Consider the following 20,892-nt stretch of genomic DNA (forward strand, 5'->3'; position numbering starts at 1 on the left):
GGAAAGGGAAGGCCTTTCTAAACATAAAGTCAGAAGAAATCATAACGGAAAAGGTTGATAATTTTGACTCCATGAAATTTAAACCAATATACATTAAAAAAGGAGGGGGGTGCTTAAAAAGAATCTTTGCAGTATTTGTAATAGTCAGGTATGTACCATGTATGTCACTTTTTCCATTTAATAGATGTACATATATGTGTATGTAGAAAAAACCAGAGTCTTTGTGAACAATAGTATTATCTTTAGAACACAATACAGTAGTTGAAAAAATGAATTAGAATTAGTGAGAAAAAAGTTACCAAATGATATTTACAGAATTACGCTATTTTTATTAAAAACACACTATTAATACTTAGTGGATTCTCTAGATATTTATGTAAAGGTACAAAAATAGGTTGGAAGGATAAACATCATATTAAAATACTGATTACTTCTGGCAAGGGAAATGCTATAGTGTGGGATGGTCAAAGGATACTTTGAAATTTTTGGAATGGTTTAAAGTTTTACAATAAGAGTGTAGGATGTATCAGTGCAAAAAAAATTATTACAGACATTTTCAAACATATACAAAAATAGAATAGTATAAGGAACCTGAGGTATCCATCAGTAGGCTTTAACAGTTATCTTTTTATTCCCCTATACATTCCTCACTTCCATATTTGAAGCAATCCTAATTATCATCTTTGTGTACCTATATGTATTTCTTAAAGAATAAGAACTCTTAAAAACGAAAAAAAAAAAAAAAAGACAAATAATCACAAAGTCATTATCACAGCAGGAAAAAAGCAATAATTCTTTAATATCATCAAATATCTAGTGTGCACATTTCCTTCATTGTCTTTTTTTTTAGTTTGTTTGAACCTGAATCCAAGTAAGAACCTTAACATTGCCAATAGTTGATATGTGTCTTAAATCTTTTTTAATCTGTAAGTTTCTCCATCTTTTTTTCTCTTGTAATTTTTTTTGTTGAAAAGAACTGATCATTTGTCTTACGAGTGTTCCATGGTCTCAGTTTTTGCTGATTTTGTATCCCTGTGGTGTTATTGAACATGTTCCTCTGTCTCAAATTAGTTTTTTTTTTCTTTTTTGAAGGGGGAAGAGCAAGACTTTGCCATAGGTAGTACAAATGATTCTTAGTTTTCTTTTTTGTGCTTTTCTCTGTTTCCCAGGTATTCTGTAATTAATAAATGTTACTTTTTAAAAACATTTTTTTCAGATATACATTAAAATGCATAGGTTTAAAGTGTACAGTTTAAATTTTTTCCTAACACTTTATCTTGAAAATTTTTGAACATATAGCAAAGTTCAAAGAATTTTCAGTGAGCATCTATATATATGCCATCTACATGCTACCATTAACATTTTACTGTATTTGATTTATACCATATCTAGCCATCCTTATATCCATCTTATTTTTTCATGCATTTCAAAGTATAATGCAGAAATCAGTATATTTTATAAGTATTTTACTCTGCATATCTAACTAGAACTCATTATTTACATTTTTTATATTGGGGTAAAATTCACGTAACATAAAATTAACCATTTTAAAGTGTACATTTCAGTGGTATTTAGTATATTCACAATGTTGTGCAATCATCACTGTTACCTAGTTCCAAAACATTTCATCACCCCAAAAATTAAACCTTTACCCATTAAACAGTCATTTCTCATTCTTCCCTTACAGCTGCTGGCAACCACTAAAATGCTTCTGTCTCTATGGATTACCTATTCTGGATATTTCATATAAATGGAATCATATATTATTTTAGTAAATATGGACCATTTTTGTCTGACCTTGTTCATTAGCATAATGTTTTTGAGGTTCATCCACATAATGTTTGCAATTTTGGGGGAGAGGATTTACATACAGTGACATGTGAAATCTTTAAGTGTACATTTATATTGTTTTTACAAATTCAGATATGTAACCAAAACCCCTGTCAAGCTATAGATACTACCATCATCCCTGAAATTTTACTCATGCCCATTCCCAATCAAACCCTGATCCAGAGGCAGATGTTCTGATTTTTTCCATCATAGCTAGTTCTCCTTGTTCTAGAACTTCATATACATGAAATCATACTGTATATACTCTTCTACACTGGGCATATTTTTTGAGATTCATCTACATTGTTGTGTTTGTCAGTAGTTGGTTCCTTTTAATTGCTGAATCGTATTCTATTTTATGAATGTACAATTTGTTTATCCTTTCACCTATGGATGGATATTTGTAGACTACTTTTGAAATGGTGTTGGGAAGAGGAGTTTTCTTACAGTCTTCTTTGGAAGGCAAATTCTTGACTAGATAGAAAAAAATGTAGAAGAGAAATATTTTCAATAATTTTAATGAAACAGACATTTCCCATTTTCTTTCCTCAAAGCATTTGGCCATCCAGTGCCACTGGTCTCAGAGGCCAGCAGTTATTGGTGATGTCCTTCAAGTCTACAGTGGAACTGAAGGGAGAGCTATTATTTTCTGTGAGACCAAAAAGAATGTGACTGAAATGGCCATGAATCCACACATAAAACAGGTGAGATTATAGGGATGAATCACTGAATAAAAATCATATTGCCCTTTGAGGACTAGGTTTGATAGTCATTCTCAGAATTGAATCTAATTCAGAAACATGTTAATTGTACCCAACCTCTCATGAGCTGTTATATTTATATCAGGATAGAATTCTATCAGTTTTCTTTTCTTTTTTTTGCTTTAGAAGTCCAGTTACCTTGAAGTTTATTTAAACTAAGAGAAAAAGTTCATAATGTTTTCATGCAATACATAAATGGTTCTTTAAATAACAATTGTGACAAATCGAAGGAATTAAGGAATGCTTCACTTGTGATCCATACAAAACACCAACATTTTTGGTTGTACATAAATTAAAGAAATGTCTCAAACACTCTTCAAAACACTGTAGTAGCGAATACATAAAGGCATACCTTAGGTGGGCATAGGAATGCAATTTGGAAAAGAAAAAAAAAATCATACCGAAACTACTTAATTTCTTTAAAATCACTGAGCAAGAAAAGCAACACTGAAGTTCACATACTGATATTATACAACTTCTATATGGTATCTTGACTTTAATCCACGAGTAAAAGTTAAGACTTTTCTATTTTTGGTAAACAACTGCATGGTAAACTTAGATGACTTTTCCCCTGGATTTTACCTGGAAATAGCCTTTTTAATTTTTTTTATTTAAAAGAGGGCAGGTTTGGCACTTTTATACTGTTGTCGCCAGTGTTAATATTTCTTGGGATCTCAGGAAGATTCATATTCTTTACAGCTGATACTGCATGGACTGGAGCTCCTGCTAAGCCAGCCTCAGATTTCTCCAGTTTATTTTGTGCATCAATTTGGGTAACAGTCTCATTCATGTTGGTCTCCAATACCATTCCCCTCTATCACCATTTCTGCCAGAGTATTGTGAACCTTGTCTACATGGAAAATTAAATCTGGTTCACAGACATTTTCAAAACACTTGTCTAATGTTTCCACAAATACTTGAATTAAATCTAAAATGCCAAGTTCACTTTCTGAAGAATCCACACAGAAGACAAAGTATAATGTGGCGTAATGTCTATAAATCAGTTTGTTGTCAGATCCTCCTATCAACAGTCCTTCTAGGAAATTACAAACATTTTCATCTCTTTTAGATACCAAAGGGAAAGTCTCCCTGATGATTTGTTGTTGTGTATCTTCACTGTAGGGCTGGTAGAACTTGGAGAGCTGCGGCTTCCCATGGTTGTTGAAGATAAGGATGGCCTTGATCATGGGCACACGGGCCTTGTCTTGGGATCTTGTTAGCTCTATCAGTTTTTATAAGAAGTATTTTAAGATTTTGAAAATGTGATCTTGGAAATACAAAGTTGAAGCAAAATGAGTTTCTGTGGGTTTGAGTGGGTCATATTTTAGAATCTTTTTTAATAAGAATCACAAACATTTATTGAATGAATGGATGAGAATGTTAAATCCGTGTGTCTTTTTGTTGTTGTTTTTTGAAAATCTTACAGTAGAAAATTTCAGACTTACACAGAATTTGACAGAATAGTGTAATGAACTACAACACATTCATCCTCCAGTTTCAACACTTATTTCATCTATATGCCTACCCACTTACCCCTCCTGAATTATTGTAATGTAAACTCTAGATATTTTTTCATCCATAAATATTTCAGTATGTATCTCTAAAAGAAAAGGATTATTTAAAAAAAAACCACAATACTGTTACTGTTACCACATCTAAAAAGTTAACGATAATAACTTCAAATATCAGTCAATGTTCAGAATCTCAATTATCCCATAAATGTTTGTTTTTAACATAGTTTGTTTTTTTGAACCTGGATCCCAATAAGGTTCTTACATTGTGAGATTTCTTTCACTTAAGTTGTTTAATATATGGATTTCTCCTTGATCTCTTTTTTTCTTCTAGTTTTTAAAAAATTGTTGTTCAAGAAACCCAAGTCTAGATTATTGCTTCTCCTTGATATTTAACATGTTCTGTCTTCTGTATTTCCTAAGAATTGGTAATTGAATATAGAGACTTGATCAGATTCAGGTTTGATTGATTGTTGGTAGAACTTCTTCACGTGTAGTGTACTTCTATCGGGAAGTATCTAATATCTAGATCTTTCTCTTTGTTTATGATGTTAACATCCATTGATAATCAGTTCTTACGTAGATGTATCTTCAGTCATTTTTTTAAAAGCTTTTTATTGTTGTAACATATAGACAACTCAAAATTTCCCATTTAAACCCTTTCAAGTATACAATTCAGTGGTATTGATTACATTTACAATATTATGCTACTGTCAACATCCATTTCCCTGACTTTTTCAATATCTAAAACAGAAACTGTACCCATTAATCAATAACTCCCCATTCCCCTTATCCACTCCCTTACTTCAACCCCTGGTAACCTGTAATCTACTTTGCATCTCTGTGAATCTTTATATTCTAGGTGTTTCATGTAAGTGCGATCATACAATATTTGTCCTTTTGAGTTTGGTTTATTTCACTCACCATGATGAAGTTTCTCAAATTCATACATGGCTTGGCCCCTACTTAACTTTTCCAGCATTGTCTTATTATCACGCCTCATACTTTGTATAGCAACTCCTACTCATCCTTTAGATCTCAGTCCAAAGCATCACTTTTCAGGGAACCCTTCCCTGCTCCAAACTAGGTCAGGTTGTCCTACTATAAGTGGTCATTGCCTCTTCGACCTTTGCTTCATCCACTGTACTTAGCTAAATTTATTTGTATCCCTAATTATTTGATTAATGTCTAGCTCCCCTACCAAACTATAAAGACCACAAGGACAGAAGCAGTCTTATTTTTGTTTGCCATTTTATCCCCAGTGCCTAACCCAGTGCCTGACATGTAATAGGTATTCACTAAATATTTGCTTTGTGAATTAGGTGGTCATTGCAGCCACAACCTTAATGAGGTTACTGATACCTCATTTGTATTTCTACAATAGCCTGCTAACTGGTCTACATAGCTTTTGTCTTGTCCTTTTCTAGTACATTCTCTACATTGTAACCAGGGTGTTCTTTCTAAAATGCAAATCTGATCATAATACTTTTCTGCTTACAGTCATTTGGTTGTTCCACATTGTCTTCAAGATAAATTTCATATTCCTTTACAGCCTCATCTCTTACCACTTCCCCTCTTTCACTCTGTGCTTTAGCAACATTCAAATATTTGTAGTTCCCCCAGACACACTATGTTGCCTCTCAGTTATATGTGATATTTCTTCTATCTGGAACTCCCTACCCTCCTACTCCTTCTTTTACTTGACTACTACTTCCTTATTATCTGTCAGGTCTCAATTTCAGTACTACCTTCTTCTCAAACAAGACTGAGTTAGATTTGCCTCTTAGGTATTCTTATCACATCCTGCAACCAGACCTGTTGTAGTACAAATACTATTTTTAAAATACCTATCAACTTGTCTTTTGAATGTTCCAGAACCTGGCGTAGTGCCTGGTGCATAGCAAGTGCTCTGTGAATACATTCATGAATGCATTAAGTTTAGATATTGTTGGGGTTAAATCATTGTTATGAACCTTTTGACTTTAATAGTGGCTTACACTAGGAAAATTATTTGAAGCACAGTTGGAAGAACACCTCAGTGTAAATAGGTTCAACTTCACTAAAAATTACAAAAATGCAAATTAAAACAACGTTGGGATATCATATTAGATTCACCAGGATTATAATGATCTATAATATACAGAGGTGGACAGTATAGGATGAAATAAACACTCATAGAAAGTTGCAGAGTAACTGAGGATATGACACCTCCTTTTGTGATGCAGTTTGGTAGTAACTATTAAAATGTGAACTGTTAATAATTTTTGACCCAGAAATTCAACTCCTAGATATGTATTCTACTGAAATATACATATGCTGAGGTGTCCAGAGATACATGGACAATACTGTTTATTTCTGCATTGTTTTTAATGGTGGAAATTTGGATATGACACAAATATTTATCAGTAGGATATTGCTAAAATAAGGGATGCTACCTCCATATGAAGAAATAATACAGTTTTAAAAATTAGGTAGATGTGAAAAATGACTAAGATGTACTAAATTTTTAAAAGCAGGTTTCAAAACTGTATATATGTGTGTGTGGGTGTGTGTGTATGGAATGATCCCATTTTTAAATACATAAAGTTGTAGTATATGCTAGTGTGTGGGAGTGTGTATGTTTATTTTCAAAAAAAATATCTGGAGCAATATTCACCAAACTTTTAAAAGTGAATTTAAAAGGAAAGGGAATTTAATTTAAGGGAAGCTTTTTAAATTTTATGTTAAATATTTTCTGTAATATTTGATTTTTTAAAACAATTATCATGTATTATTAGTTATCAGATTAAAAGATTAAAAAACAATGAAACAAGAGCACAGACTGCATGGTGTTGGGTGCTATCAATTGCAAATATGAGCTGTACAGTTAATTTTCTCCCTTTTTTCAAATAGAATGCCCAGTGTTTACATGGGGACATTGCACAGTCACAAAGAGAAATTACACTGAAAGGCTTCAGAGAAGGTAGTTTTAAAGTTTTGGTGGCAACCAATGTCGCTGCCCGTGGTTTGGACATTCCTGAGGTTGATCTGGTGATTCAGAGTTCTCCTCCACAGGTAGGAAATAGGATTTGATTTGGGAAGAATAAGAGCAATTTTATAAATTGCCTTTCAGTTTAAAAGGTATTGCTTGGGATTTGAAAAATATGTCATCTGTTGTTGCTCTTGGCCATTTTTTGTTAGTGCATTGTTGATCAGAATTTGATGCCTTTGCAAATGATGAACTTCACTGTTTGAGGTATGGCACTACAAAATCACATAAGGGAGTTCTAAAAAGTTGCCATATAAAGAGCCCTGTGGTGAGGTGGATTAGAGGGTTTTAAATTGTATTCCCCTTCTCCCCAAAGTCAAGTTCATAAGATTCTTTAGGATGTTGAAAAGAGCAAAAGTATTGAAAAAAATATATTATCATTAGTGGTCTTGTTATTAGTAGTATTATCCTTTGGATCCCGGAATGTCTATGTAACTTGCCAGAGTTTCAAAACGATTAACCTGTTTTATTTTTAGGATGTTGAGTCCTATATTCATCGCTCTGGACGCACAGGTAGAGCTGGCCGGACAGGGATCTGCATATGTTTTTATCAACCAAGAGAAAGAGGTCAATTAAGATATGTGGAACAAAAAGCAGTAAGTAGAGTTAAATTATTTCAGACTTATTATCTAATTAATGCCTTAGAAAAGAGCTTTTTTTATATTTGTTCTCACAAAAAGATTTTCATAACTTTTCTCAGTTAAAGCTGCTTTTGGATGTGAAGCATGTGGAGAGCTAAATTTATATTAGCTGCATTACTTTGTTTTAATACAGCTTTTATTGTGAAGGCAGAAGAAATAACTTTTTCATTTTTCCCTTGAATTTCTCCCTTGAAAGTAAAATCAGAAATGCATTGTGATTTCAGTACCTCTTAGTCCAGTATTGTAAATGGGTACTGTGGGAATAGGTGGTATAATAGTTTAAGAACATATTGAATAATGGTACAAAAGCAAGTTTCAATAAGAAAGTATACATCTCTGTCTGAATTTTTCGTGTTATATCACATTTGTTCTTATTTTTATGATGTGTATGTTTATATGCTGCTTCATTTACTTTGCGAAATAATGAGTAATAAAAGAAAAACATTGATAGAGATAAAATCTTTTTTTTTTAAGAAAGCTTTGTTTTGCAATTGAAATTTCATGGTGTTACAAACTTAAAGAGGCAATTCAAAGAAATGTTTTTCTCATTCTGGAATTTGTAATTGATGATTTATTAGAAAAAGCAGACCTTTTTTGCTAATACTTGGAAATCTTTATATCCAAGAAATGGAAATTCAACAAACTATATAAATTTAGGAATTGTAAAGACTTCCATTTTTCTTTAATGTAATTCTTTCATTTTCAGGGAATTACTTTTAAACGTGTAGGTGTTCCTTCTACAATGGATTTAGTTAAATCTAAAAGCATGGATGCCATCAGGTATGCTTTCTGACCTTGCTGAATAATTTTTTCTTTTGTATTAGGCTATTCATCTTTAAGCTCTCCTAATTCAAATATAAGAAAATTTTAATCACCAGTTTTATGGGCAGACATTTAATTATATTAAAATAAGAAAATGTTACTCTTTCTTTTCCCATTCATTCTCTTATCTTTCATTTTTTCCCTGTGTCTTGACCAAGAAAATTTACTATTTTTAAACCGTAGGTCTCTGGCTTCTGTTTCTTATGCTGCTGTTGATTTTTTCCGACCATCAGCTCAGAGACTGATAGAAGAGAAAGGGGCAGTGGATGCATTGGCTGCAGCGTTAGCCCACATCTCTGGTGCATCAAGTTTTGAACCACGATCTTTGATTACCTCTGATAAGGTAGAAATCTGTGAGAAATCTGGTTGAAAAAAGATTAAAATTGACCCATAGCAGACACTGTATAGTGAATTAATGAGTATTGCATTTAACCCCTTCAATATGCTGTGCTTTCTGTGGGTGAAAAAGCTGTTTTGCTGTATTAGAAATTAATCGCCTCTTTTTCCCCTACCCCCAATAAATATTTTTTTTACTGCCAACTCTTCAAAATTTTCAAACCCACGAAAGATTGAAAGAATAATACAATCAATAACCATATACCATCCACCTAGATTCAACTATTAATATTTTGCCACATTTGCTTTATTTCTGTGCATATGCTTTTTGCTAAACCAATTGAAAATAAATTGAAAACATAATGACATTCATCCCTAAATATTTTAGCATGCGTCCCCTAAGGATAAAGATATTCTCCTATGTAATCAGAATACCATAATCTCATGTGTGAAAATTAATTGTAGTTCCATATCGTCATCTAATATCTAGTCCATAATCAAATTTTCCTAATTATTCTAATTAAGTATGTGTGTATGTTTGTACCTATCTATCTTGAAAGATATTCATGAAATCCTCACTTGGCACAGTACTGTGTTAACTGAAACTTGTGCACACCAGAACCCATTCTCCATTTTGTAATTTACCTGGAACTGTGCAAAATGAGAAGTCGGTTCTTTACAGTTAATACAGTATTTTGTGAAGCGAAGACTGCCTGTCTATATGGTAGTGTCTTTGCGTGTATGTTTAACACAGTCTGACCTGGCCTGCTGCCATGTCAGTACCAGATGGCAAAACACACCACACCAGAGCCATTTGTTGTGAGTAATTCAAAGGTTTATCCCTGGATGAGAGGACCTATCATAAGAGGGCTTTCAGATGTCTGGGTGGAAAGAGAGAGAGAGAGATTCTGGTCCTGGGGACATAAATAGAACAGGAGTCTGCTGTGAGATTTTTGAATAATGATGGGTAGACTCATTTTGGCTGGCCCATGGGAAGAGGGGGATATCAGAAGGAGAAGAACAGATTAACTTGTATGTGACTTATTGGGCATAGCATAAGTGAGTGAAGCTGGCGCTTCATCAGGTTTCCTTCCTGGCAGGTGTTAACAGTTTAGTTAAATGTTATTTTGCTAGGAGTGACTTGTACCCAACTCTTTTTCTCCAGTTAATACTGATATACTGCATTTGATTGTTATGTCTCTTTAGTCTTGTTTAATCTACAACTGTTTTCCTACTGTTTTTATTTTTCATGACAGTGATTTTTTAAAGAACCCAGGCCAGTTGTCTGATAGAATGTCTCACCTTCTGGATTTCTTCCTGCATCATTTAACTTTTGTCTTTATCCAGAATCTTTCCTGTAAACCAGAAGTAATGTCAAAGTTTGATTTTATATTCAGATTATACATTTTTGACAAGAGTACTTTATGGGTGATTTGTGTACTTCATACTGCATCACATCAGGAGGCATGTAATGTCAGATTGTACCAGTAGTAGTAATGCTTAGTTTGATCACTTGGTTAAGATGGAAAATGCTAGATATTCCCATTGTAAAGTAAAGTTTTACTCTCTGAAATTAGTAAGTAATCTGTAGGGTGACACTTGAGCACTGAGCAAATATCTTGTCCCTAATAATCTACCTAATGCATCTTTTTAAAAAATTTTATTTTTATTTGAGAAGTTTTAGGTTTAAAGAAAAATCATGCATAAAATACAGAGTTTCCATATACTACCCTATTGTTAACACCATGCATGCTTAATGTGTCTTAAGAAAACATTTAAACCATACTTCTTAAGAAAATACTAAGCTAAATTCTTAGAGCTAAGAAGTACCTAAGAGGTCATTTAGTCTCAACTTTTATCCAATAAAAGAATCCTTCTTTGGCAGATGGGTCATCCAGACTCTTATTAAATATATCAGAAACAGGACACTAGTTGTTTGAACTTTTATGGGTTAAACCAAATTCCAAAGTCTTGACTATAGCCTACAATGAATGTCCTATGAGATCTCCCCCTTGCTACCTCTTTGACCTCATGTCTTACCACTCTGCATTTGCTTGTTTTAGCCACCCTAACTGATTTGCTGTTACCCAGACAACAAGGCCTTTGCACTTACTTCACTGTCTGGAATGTTATTCCCCTTTAATGACCACATGGCTTCCTCCTTCAGTTTATTCAGGTCTCTGCTCAGGTATTACCATTATCAGAGAGGTCTTTTCTGAGTTGCCCTTTCTAAAATAGCTTACTCTTCCCATTTCTCTCTATTCCCTTGTCTGCTTTAATTTTTTTCGTGATGTTTATTACTGCCTGACAGTTTATATTTGCTAATGTGTTTGTTGTCTATTTCCCCTTCCCACCTTACATGAGAGAAAGGACTATTTACTACCGAATCCCTAGTACCTAATAAAGTCTCTGGCATGTCCACGGGGAATTCAATAAATATTTTTTGAGTTAATGCCTCCCTTTATCTTCTTCAGGTTAATCCTACTGCTGTCCAGTGAGTTTGATAGAACAAGTAGTTTTCATTTATGTAATAGTCCTTCAGATGTTTAAAGAGGTTTATGTCCTCTTGCAGGTTTTTCTACTCTACTAACTTTGGCTCCTTCAACATTTTCCTTCCGAGGTGGTGTTCAGTTTACTATCCTTGTTACCTTTATATGATGCTCTGGTTTGTTTTAACTTTCAAAGCATGATGGTTAGGATTGAATATGGTTTTTATAACAAAGCATAGAAGAATGGTACTTTGATCTATAAACAATTTACTTCTATTAATACAGGTAAAAAAAATTTGTTGTAACTTTTATACACATACACCATAAAATGTGCCATTTTAACCATTTTTAGGTGTATAATTTAGTGGCATTAATTTACAGTGTTGTGCTATCATCACTACCCTCTATTACTAAGACTTTTTCATCACCCAAAACAGAAACTCTGTACCCATTGAGCAATAACTCCCTATTCCTCCTCCCCCAGCCCCTGGTAACCTATGATCTATTTTCTGTCTCTAAATTTCCTTAGTCTAGATATTTCATATAAGCGGAATCATACAGTATTTGTCCTTTTATGTATGGTTAATTTCACTTAGCATAATGTTTTCAAGGTTCATCTGTGTTGCAGCATGTACTAGCACTTCATTCCTTTTTATGACTAAATAATATTCCACTGTTTGTGTATACCACATTTTGTTTATCCATTCATCTATTGATGGATATTTGAATGGTTTCCACTTTTTGCTTTTGTGAATAATGCTGCTATGAACATTAGTGTATAAGTATCTCTGTGAATGTCTGCTTTCAGTTCTTTGGGGTATATACTTAGAAGTGGACTTGTTAGATCACATCCTCAATTAGTGTAGTTTTAAAGAAGTTAGGTTTTTAGCAGCCATGCTATTCTGTTAGCTTATAATAAGTGCATGGTTATGTCATAAAGTGCTGTAGAGTTAAAACTTCACTGTCTTACTGAAAATGATTTTTTTCCAAACATAATGTGGCTTTTATGTCTTAAGGGGTTTGTGACCATGACTCTGGAAAGCTCAGAAGAAATACAAGATGTCAGCTGTGCTTGGAAAGAACTTAACAGAAAGCTGAGTAGTAATGCTGTGTCCCAAATTACCAGAATGTGCCTCCTAAAAGGAAACATGGTAGGCTTTTCTAGACTATTAGAAAGCTTTTTAATCAACTACTGTGACTATTTATAAAGACTAGCAGATTTTATTCTTTTTCTAAAGCATAGTGAGATTAATAATATTGTTTCTCTGTGTGTTAGTTTCCAGTTGTAAATTTTGAGAGTTATATAAATAACACATCCCTCCAGAAAGCTTTAAGTCATTTTGCTTAGGTTGTCTATCTAATACCCAAGTTTTCCAAGTTTCTATACTTGTATACATTTTACATGTAAATATGTGTTTATTCTCTTACACTAAACAATTTATGACTGCAACAGTTAAACGGCTCTATAATTTAGAGGACACACAATATTGGTTTTTAAGTAGCCTCCTATTGGTTGTTAATGAGGATGAGGATATGAATTAAATAAGAAATATTTTAATATGTTTATGGAACTGCACAGTTCAAACTGTCTAATCTTAGTGGCTCTGATTTCTTCTAATGGTTTGAGAAGAAATGTGTTATTAATTTAATAGTACATAGATTCATTCTAGCCTAGAATTTATTAACTAGATTGATTATTGAACATAATCATCTCTCTCAAAGTTTAGTATTACCTACCTTCAAAAAAATCTTGAAGCAAGTTTAAGAAAAATATATATGTTTGGAAATATGTAGAAGGGGAGGGTAAAGTAAATATAATAAGATCTTTAGGCCAAACAAGTTGCTATAATTGATAATTACATTAGCTTTCAAGTTACCAGCAACCAAAACTAAAGGGGAAGTATCTTGAGTTACATCAGTTTCATTGCAGCTCTTCAGAAAAGAAACTTTATGGCACTAAAAATTTAAAGGATTTTATCAGGATCATTTTACAAAAGACTTGAACAACATAATAGTGTCTGTAAAAGCTGTTATAGAGGATATTCTTTAATAGATTCTTATTAGACATTGTGTTTAGTTAATTCAGATTTAGAAAATACATTAAGCAGGCACTTTGCATCATGGATTACTATATGGTATCTGTTTTAATCCTCTAAGCAATCATGGGACATGCCTAATCTTTTTTTTTTTTCTTTTTAACTAATAGATTGTCAGCGAGTTTTATTGTATCAGTGAAAAATCAACCATATTCATCTAACTAAAAATGTTTTCATTTTACTTTTAGGGTGTTTGCTTTGATGTCCCCACATCTGAGTCAGAAAGGTTACAGGTATATATATATTTTTATTTCATCTGTAAACATTTCAGTATGTATCTCTAAATTATAGGAATTCTTTTTTAAAACATTGTTGCAATACCAGCAACACACCTCAATCAAATAATTCCTTAATATCAAATATCCAGTCTGTCCCATAATTTAAAAACAACTTTTTTTATAATAAACTATTTCAAATATATACATAAAAATACACAGAATTGAATAGTGAATCCCCATGGATCCATCACTCAGTTTCAACAGTTATCAACTCATGACCAATCTTGTTTCATCGATACTTCCATCTACTTCCCCACTGTTTTGGTTTGCTAAAGCTGCCAGGAGGCAATATACCAGAAATGGATTGGGTTTTTTTAATGGAAATTTATTAGGTTACAAATTTACAGTTCTACAGTTTTTTTGGTGGACAGATCTAGAAAATACTTTTCTTTTATCCAGCACTAAATCTTTCTCCTATGCTGGAGATCTTGATTCTCAATGACATCAACTTAATTTATCCCCCATATCAGTTTCAAAACAGCAATACTAACACTATTATCAACAACATGGTTGTTGAAAACTGTTTAAAACTTTTTTTAAAAATTCTTTTTGTCCTTAGGAGATTTCATAGTAGGAATTTACAGTGAGATTACTGTGTTTTTTTTGTTTGTTTTTTTTAACTTTTAAAGTACAGTTTATCAAGTACTTAGCAATTTTCAAAGAATGTTATGGATTACAGTTCCACAATTTCAGTTATTTCCATTTTTCAGATTACTGTGTTTTAAAGTCACTTGGAATGATATAGTTCTTTTCTGTATGATTTTGCCACCAACTCAATATATGGATTCAATTTTTTTCCTTCAATTTTTAGGGATTGCCTTTTTAAATTTTAATTTTGTTTTATAATTACGTAAATAATTTGTGCCGTTCCAAAATCAACCTACAAAAATAAGGAATAATCAGAAAAGTCTAGCTTCTATCCCAGTCTCCTCCATCATATTCCCTCTCTCGACCCCTATAGTTAACCACTGAAAAAAATTTTTATAGATTAGCCTTCCATTGTTTTGTTTATTTTAAATATAAGTCAATGTGTATGCTTATATACATCTATGTATTTTTTGGTATCCTCCCTCTTAGTTAAATGATAACATTATACATACTTTTTCCTGTTTTGCATTATTTACTTTACATATCCTGGAAATTATGGTGATCTAGAGCTGTGCTTCTGGTACATAGCCAGTAGTCACATGAGGCAATCTAAAATTTAAATTAATTAAAATTAAGTAAAATCATTAATGTTTTATTTTGGAATAATTTTTTATTTATAGAAAAGTTGCAATGATGGTACAGAAAATTCGCTCAGTTTCCTCTAATGTTAATATCTTATATAACCATGGTACATTTGTCAAAACTAAGAAATTAACATTGGTACAATATTAAGTAATCTAAAGACTTTATTTGGGTTTCACCAGTTTTCCCATGAGTGTTCCAGGATCCTGACCAAGATACCACACTGCATTTAGATTTTATTTAATTTTAATGTTACACTAGACCCATTTTTTACAGTAGCATTGTACTCTCTGTGTAAATACACAGTAGTTTGTTCAGCATATCCCCTTTTAATGGATATTTGGTTGGATTTGATGTACATTTCCTTTTGTCACTAAAAAATAATTGTTATGCATTGATTTTTTAAAAACAATATAACCAAGAAAGTTTATTCCAGGGAGATAATATGGTTTAATATAAGGAAATCAATCAGTATAATTCATTATATCATATGCCTGAAAACCAGGCGTTACAGTGATAATTATATTGTGTTCATTAAACAAGCTATTTTTAAAAAATAGTTTTTTCAAAAACAACATGAAATAGTATCTTTTAAAAAAAATCACTTTACTTTTAGTGTTATTTGCTTTGCAAAAAAATGCTTTTTGGCAAATTATATATTGTCTTACTCTGATAAATTTTGTTTTCCTTTTGAAAAAATGATGTCTATTTATGTTATCAAACATATTTTTATAATATATAACTTAATACCCCACTAAATATATTTTTAAAACCTCACTAAAACACAACTCACAGGTAGATTTGGATTCCATGGTGGATAAAATATGGCTTGTTTTTTATAGAACCAAAATTGTCAAATAACTGAGTGTGATCCTTTTAGAGCCATTTAAAAAAAATTTTCTTTTGAAAGGAAAACTTTCTAAAATATATCTTATCTAAATTTATAGGATCTTTAAAAATGTTTTTTGTATATTTTTAAATTTTTTTAGTTTTAATTATGAAAGATTTCAATACAGAAAATAATTTGACACCATATATTTAATCTGCTGTTTTTCATTGGGTACACTAAGTATAATCTCTTATACTTGATCTTAGCCAAAAGACCAAGAAGTGATATATAATCTCTTCTTGTATTATACAAGTAATGTATATTAATTATAGAAATTTCATAAAATACCAAGACGTAAAAAGAAAATAAAAATCACCCATCATCTGACCTCAGAGATAACCACTGCTAACACTTCATATGTTTTCCTAGACTTTCATTGCATATTTGTATACATATTTTGAAAGAAGAATGGGATTTCTTCTGTTTTAGAAGCTTTTTGTGTGTGTGTGTGTGTGTGTGACCATACTTCTTTGTCAACTAGATACCTACTTATTTTTAATGGCTCCCTGGCATTTGACCAAATGAATGGCCAACTTTTCTCAACTGGTGTCCTATTTTTGACATTTAGATTATTTCCAACAATCTACTATTATAAACAACAGCCATGCATGTTGGTAAAGCTAGTTCTTTTTGCATTGCCATGTTTACCTCTGAAAGATGAATTTTTTAAGATGACTGTTTTATGCTTAGGTGTCTTTCTCCTCCCATCTTCACCAACAAGGTGTCTTAATATTAACTTTCCTTGGCCTCTGGAACTCATAATAACAATCAACAACAGTTATTGTAGAAGGATATAACAGTGATGCTTTTATAAGCTGTTAATTTGTGTATCTTGAGTTGTTCATCCACATAATAAATGAAACAGATGTTTTCATTGGTTACATTTTTTAGTTCCTGGCTGGTGTTTACAGGTTCTTAATCTCTATCATCAATGTTCACCTCTTCTTTCTGTTAATATATTTGTTTCAAGCAATGCTCTACTTATTAATAACTATCTGCCTTGTAACAAGAAACAAGATAGTACTCTCTTTTAGAATGTGTAAACTGAGTATGAATTTAGATTCTCAAAATGGGCCTGAGAGTTTCTTCTGAGACTAAAACTTAGGAACTTTAGCGGATGAACTTTGAACATGTTTTTATTTTTCCTTTTCTTCTGGTGTTCATTTTATTACAATTTGAATTTAATGGATATATGGCCTTTAGCTAAGTATAGTTATAATGGATATGAAAAAGGAGTTAGCTGTACTCATGTGCTTGCTTATGATTTCTATTTTACATTTATATTAATCCTGTAAATTCCCCTAACAGGCAGAGTGGCATGATTCAGACTGGATACTCTCAGTGCCAGCCAAATTACCTGAAATTGAAGAATACTATGATGGAAATACATCTTCTAATTCCAGACAGAGGAGTGGCTGGTCAGGTGGTCGATCGGGCCGGTCGGGCCGGTCAGGTGGTCGATCTGGTGGCCGGTCAGGTAGACAGAGTCGACAGGGGAGTCGGTCAGGAAATCGACAAGACAGAAGACGAAATGGGAATAGAAATCGATCAAGAAGTGGGGGCCACAAACGGAGTTTTGATTGAGCATTTGATAGTTAACCTACCAGTGTGAGCTTGCCTATTTCTGCCTAATCATGTACATTACTCACCAAAAATTAGGTCATCATAGTTGAGGTATGTGTCTGCTGTTTGCAAAGAAGTTGGTTGTATTTTTTTAAAAAGTATTTCACAAGAATGGTTGTAAACAAATCTACTTATCCAGTTAAACCTTTGAATAAAAAAACCTCCTTTTATTGTCTGTTTTCACTATGTGCTAAGAATTTCCTAAATGTAATCTTTTAAAATTTCTTCTAAAACTTGGCAATGAAGTTAATCTTACTTAAGGTTACTTGCATTTTACAAAATGTGGTGTATTCATATTCAGATCATTCCTTCTATAAGTGTTATGGTAGAAAATAATAAACACCTTCAACATTAAAGGGCTGGTTAAACTAGTGACATGGTGGCATTTTAGTTTCTAGATATAGTTAGCTAAAAAGGTGAGAGCAGTGCACAATCAATTTATTCAACAAATATTTATTGAATGCCCACTATATGATAGCTGCTATGCTAATCTCTGGGGAATTTAGTAGTGAACAAGGCATCATCACTACTCTCAAGAAATTTACTGTCTAACAGACAAATAAGCAGTTATGCTAGAGATTAACAAAGCCTAAGATAAGGGTAGGTATGAGATACTAAGGGCCTAGGACGGAGGCACCTAACCAGTCTTAGGGGTCAAGAAGGCTTTTTTGAAGAAGCGATACCCAAAGGAGAAGTAAAGCAAAAGTATGAGTTGATCTACCTAAGTATATGTATATTGTAGGGAGAGGAGTTTAGATGGGAGGGGATTTGCAGGCAGAGAGAACAGTATATGCAGAAACCCAGCAGCAAAGAATAGCATGGTGAATATAAGGACTTACAATTAGTTCACTATGGTTTGCATGTGATAGTAGAGGACAGGAATACAAGAGACAAGATTTGGTGTTAAACAGGGACCAGATTTTTAAAGTTTGTGTGTCATGTTAAAGAGTTTAAATATTCTCATGAGGACAGTGGGCCACTGAAGGATTTGAAGGAGAGTGGAGAAATGCTGAAATATCAACTGTAGAACAAGATGGAGAACTCACTAGGCAAATAGGGTCACAAGCAGCATTGAGGATCCAGTTGAGATTAGAGTCTGGACTTGTAGTGGCACTAATCAGAGCAATTTGAGTGATTTTCTACAGCAATCCTCAGTATTCTGGTTGTAGGAATGGAGAAGGGTGACAGTTTTTTCATCCAGGATTGGAGTTTTGTTCTGCGAATGAGATGAAAGGATAACAAGGTGAGGATGTTTAACTCGTTGAGAAAAAAGTGACTGGAGTGATAGTCCATGGAATGTAGACTGCCTAGGGTTTGAAGTGGAAATGGGATTGATAACGGAGAATGTAGAAGGGGCAAGGGCCAGAAACTGTCTGGATGAAATTGCAAGAGTGGAAGACAAGTGCAGGGTATTTTAGTAGGCTTGGTGGGGATAAAGGTCATTTCAGTTGAGATGGTCAAGGAACTGAGAAGCCAGGTGTTAAATGTGTTGTTTTCCCAAACAAGGCTCAATTCCTGTGAAGACTCATGAGTACCAGTACATTCGATCAGAATATGTTATATACTACAGTGTCCCAGACATTATACTTTGGGCACAAAGGTGAGTAAGGAATGCCTGGTCTCTGTCTTCAGAAAGTCAGAATTTTGTGAAACAGATGGACACATAAGCCTAGGTACACAACAGTGACTTAAGAGCAATGAGAGCTCTGCACAAGGGCACCTAGCCTAGCCCAAGAATGGGGGTGGGGGTTCAGAGAAAGCATTTTGGATATAATGATTGAACATGAATGAAGTCAGGTAGTAAAAGAAACAGAGAAGTGGAAATGGAATGGGCATCCAAGCAATGGCACAGAAAAGCTAATAACACAGTCAAAGCATGGGGGGGGGGGACGACCATGAGTAGCTCTTGCTGCTGGGATCTTCACTTTGAGGAAAGCATTGGTGAGAGCAAGGCAAAAGTCATATCTTGGAACATTTTGTAAGCCTTGTTTTGCAGAACCACTGAAAGCTTTTAGGGAAAAGAGTAAAAAATTAGATGAGCATTTAGATAAATGACAGCAGGGTGGAGGATGAATTTAAGGCTGGCTTCTTTATTAGCAGTAAATAATTTATTCTTTACTCTCAGGCAAGAAAAATGAGGTGGGTCCTAATAAGATTAAATGATAGTTTTCCCTATCTTCCGAAAGGAGGAGGGGACAGGGCAAGTCCTCACTAAATTCTTAGCTTTGGGCTCTTCAACTACTTATCCTTACTCTGCTCCTTCCTTTTAGAGCCCAGCACCATCATGGCTCTCCCTTTTGGCTTTTCAGAACCTTCAGTTTGGTGCTCTGCTCTAGTATAGTTACGTAGCTACTTGAACTTGAATCAGTTACCCTGAATTTTGATTTTTGAATTTGTACATGAAATAATATATTTTATTCCTATAGCATTAGAAATTTGAATAATGAATCCACATTTAGTTGTGAATGTCGTAGAGCCTTTTCTCACAGTTTTTGTTTTGTATATTTGGGGTGTGGGAAGGCTGCTTAATAGTTTTTTAACCATATTTTTCTCCTTATTAGTAATGTCCAATGTTGAAAATTTGAAAAAGGTAGAGAAGCAAATGGAAGAAAATAAAAGCCACCCATAATTAATATCACCCAGAGATAACTACTGCTAACATTTTGTATAGTCTTTTGAATTCCTTCAGTGTGCTTTTATGTATGTATATCTACTTTTTAAAATGAAATTCTCTCCCTAATCTTATGAAAACATGTTACATCATGTAGATCAGAGGAAACTGGTCCAGAGAATTGATATTTAAACAGGACTTCAGAATTCCTATCAAATGTATATAAGGTCCATTTTTTCTGACTTGTTACTGAATTTTATACTGATGACTTGATTCAGTACAATCATTTGGCCACCCCTGAGCCAAAAGGGAGTTCTGCATGTTTCCTCTTGGAATGCTGGGCTTGTGCCTATGTGCAGGTATGTTACAAAGGAACTTAAATATTTTATAAACCTGACAACAGTTTTCCGTTTAGCAGTGTTCTGGGGCTTATTCTGTTGAAAATCTATTGGTAATAAACATGTTTATGATACTGTTTACAGCAGTATCATGTACAGCAGTATCACATGGTTTTGTGGTTTCTTAACCAAACTGCAAATTCCTTGAAGCAGGGACTGGATCTTCATTTCTGTACCTGAGTCCGAAGTACAATGATGAAATTCCAGATAAGTATTTTGTTAGATGATTGGTTGAATCCATTCATGCTTGCTTTCCTCTCTCTCGCACCCAACACCAGGATGACTGAAGTGCTTTCCTGCCTGGTGTAGATCTAAAATTTATTTTGAGGGTTTTTTGTTTTTCCTGATT

At 33.3% G+C, this 20,892-nt stretch overlaps 1 protein-coding gene and 1 pseudogene across 3 annotated transcripts in view; one reads left to right on the top strand and one right to left on the bottom strand.

Moving 5' to 3' along the window:
- DDX50 (DExD-box helicase 50) overlaps positions 1 to 17,704 on the top strand; it is a 30,845-nt gene extending 13,141 nt beyond the window's left edge. For all 3 annotated transcript variants that reach the window (XM_037804252.1, XM_037804253.1, XM_037804254.1), the window contains 8 exons: positions 2,385 to 2,534; positions 6,995 to 7,156; positions 7,607 to 7,726; positions 8,478 to 8,551; positions 8,777 to 8,936; positions 12,435 to 12,569; positions 13,703 to 13,747; positions 17,220 to 17,704. In XM_037804252.1, coding sequence (XP_037660180.1) covers positions 2,385 to 2,534; positions 6,995 to 7,156; positions 7,607 to 7,726; positions 8,478 to 8,551; positions 8,777 to 8,936; positions 12,435 to 12,569; positions 13,703 to 13,747; positions 17,220 to 17,495 — 1,122 coding nt within the window. In that variant the 3' untranslated portion in view covers positions 17,496 to 17,704. The remainder of the gene's footprint in view (positions 1 to 2,384; positions 2,535 to 6,994; positions 7,157 to 7,606; positions 7,727 to 8,477; positions 8,552 to 8,776; positions 8,937 to 12,434; positions 12,570 to 13,702; positions 13,748 to 17,219) is intronic.
- LOC119510123 lies at positions 3,194 to 3,778 on the bottom strand (annotated as a pseudogene).
- Positions 17,705 to 20,892: the final 3,188 nt, after the last annotated feature.

This window comes from Choloepus didactylus, chromosome 15, assembly GCF_015220235.1.
Source record: "Choloepus didactylus isolate mChoDid1 chromosome 15, mChoDid1.pri, whole genome shotgun sequence".
In the NCBI taxonomy this organism is placed as follows: domain Eukaryota; kingdom Metazoa; phylum Chordata; class Mammalia; order Pilosa; family Megalonychidae; genus Choloepus; species Choloepus didactylus.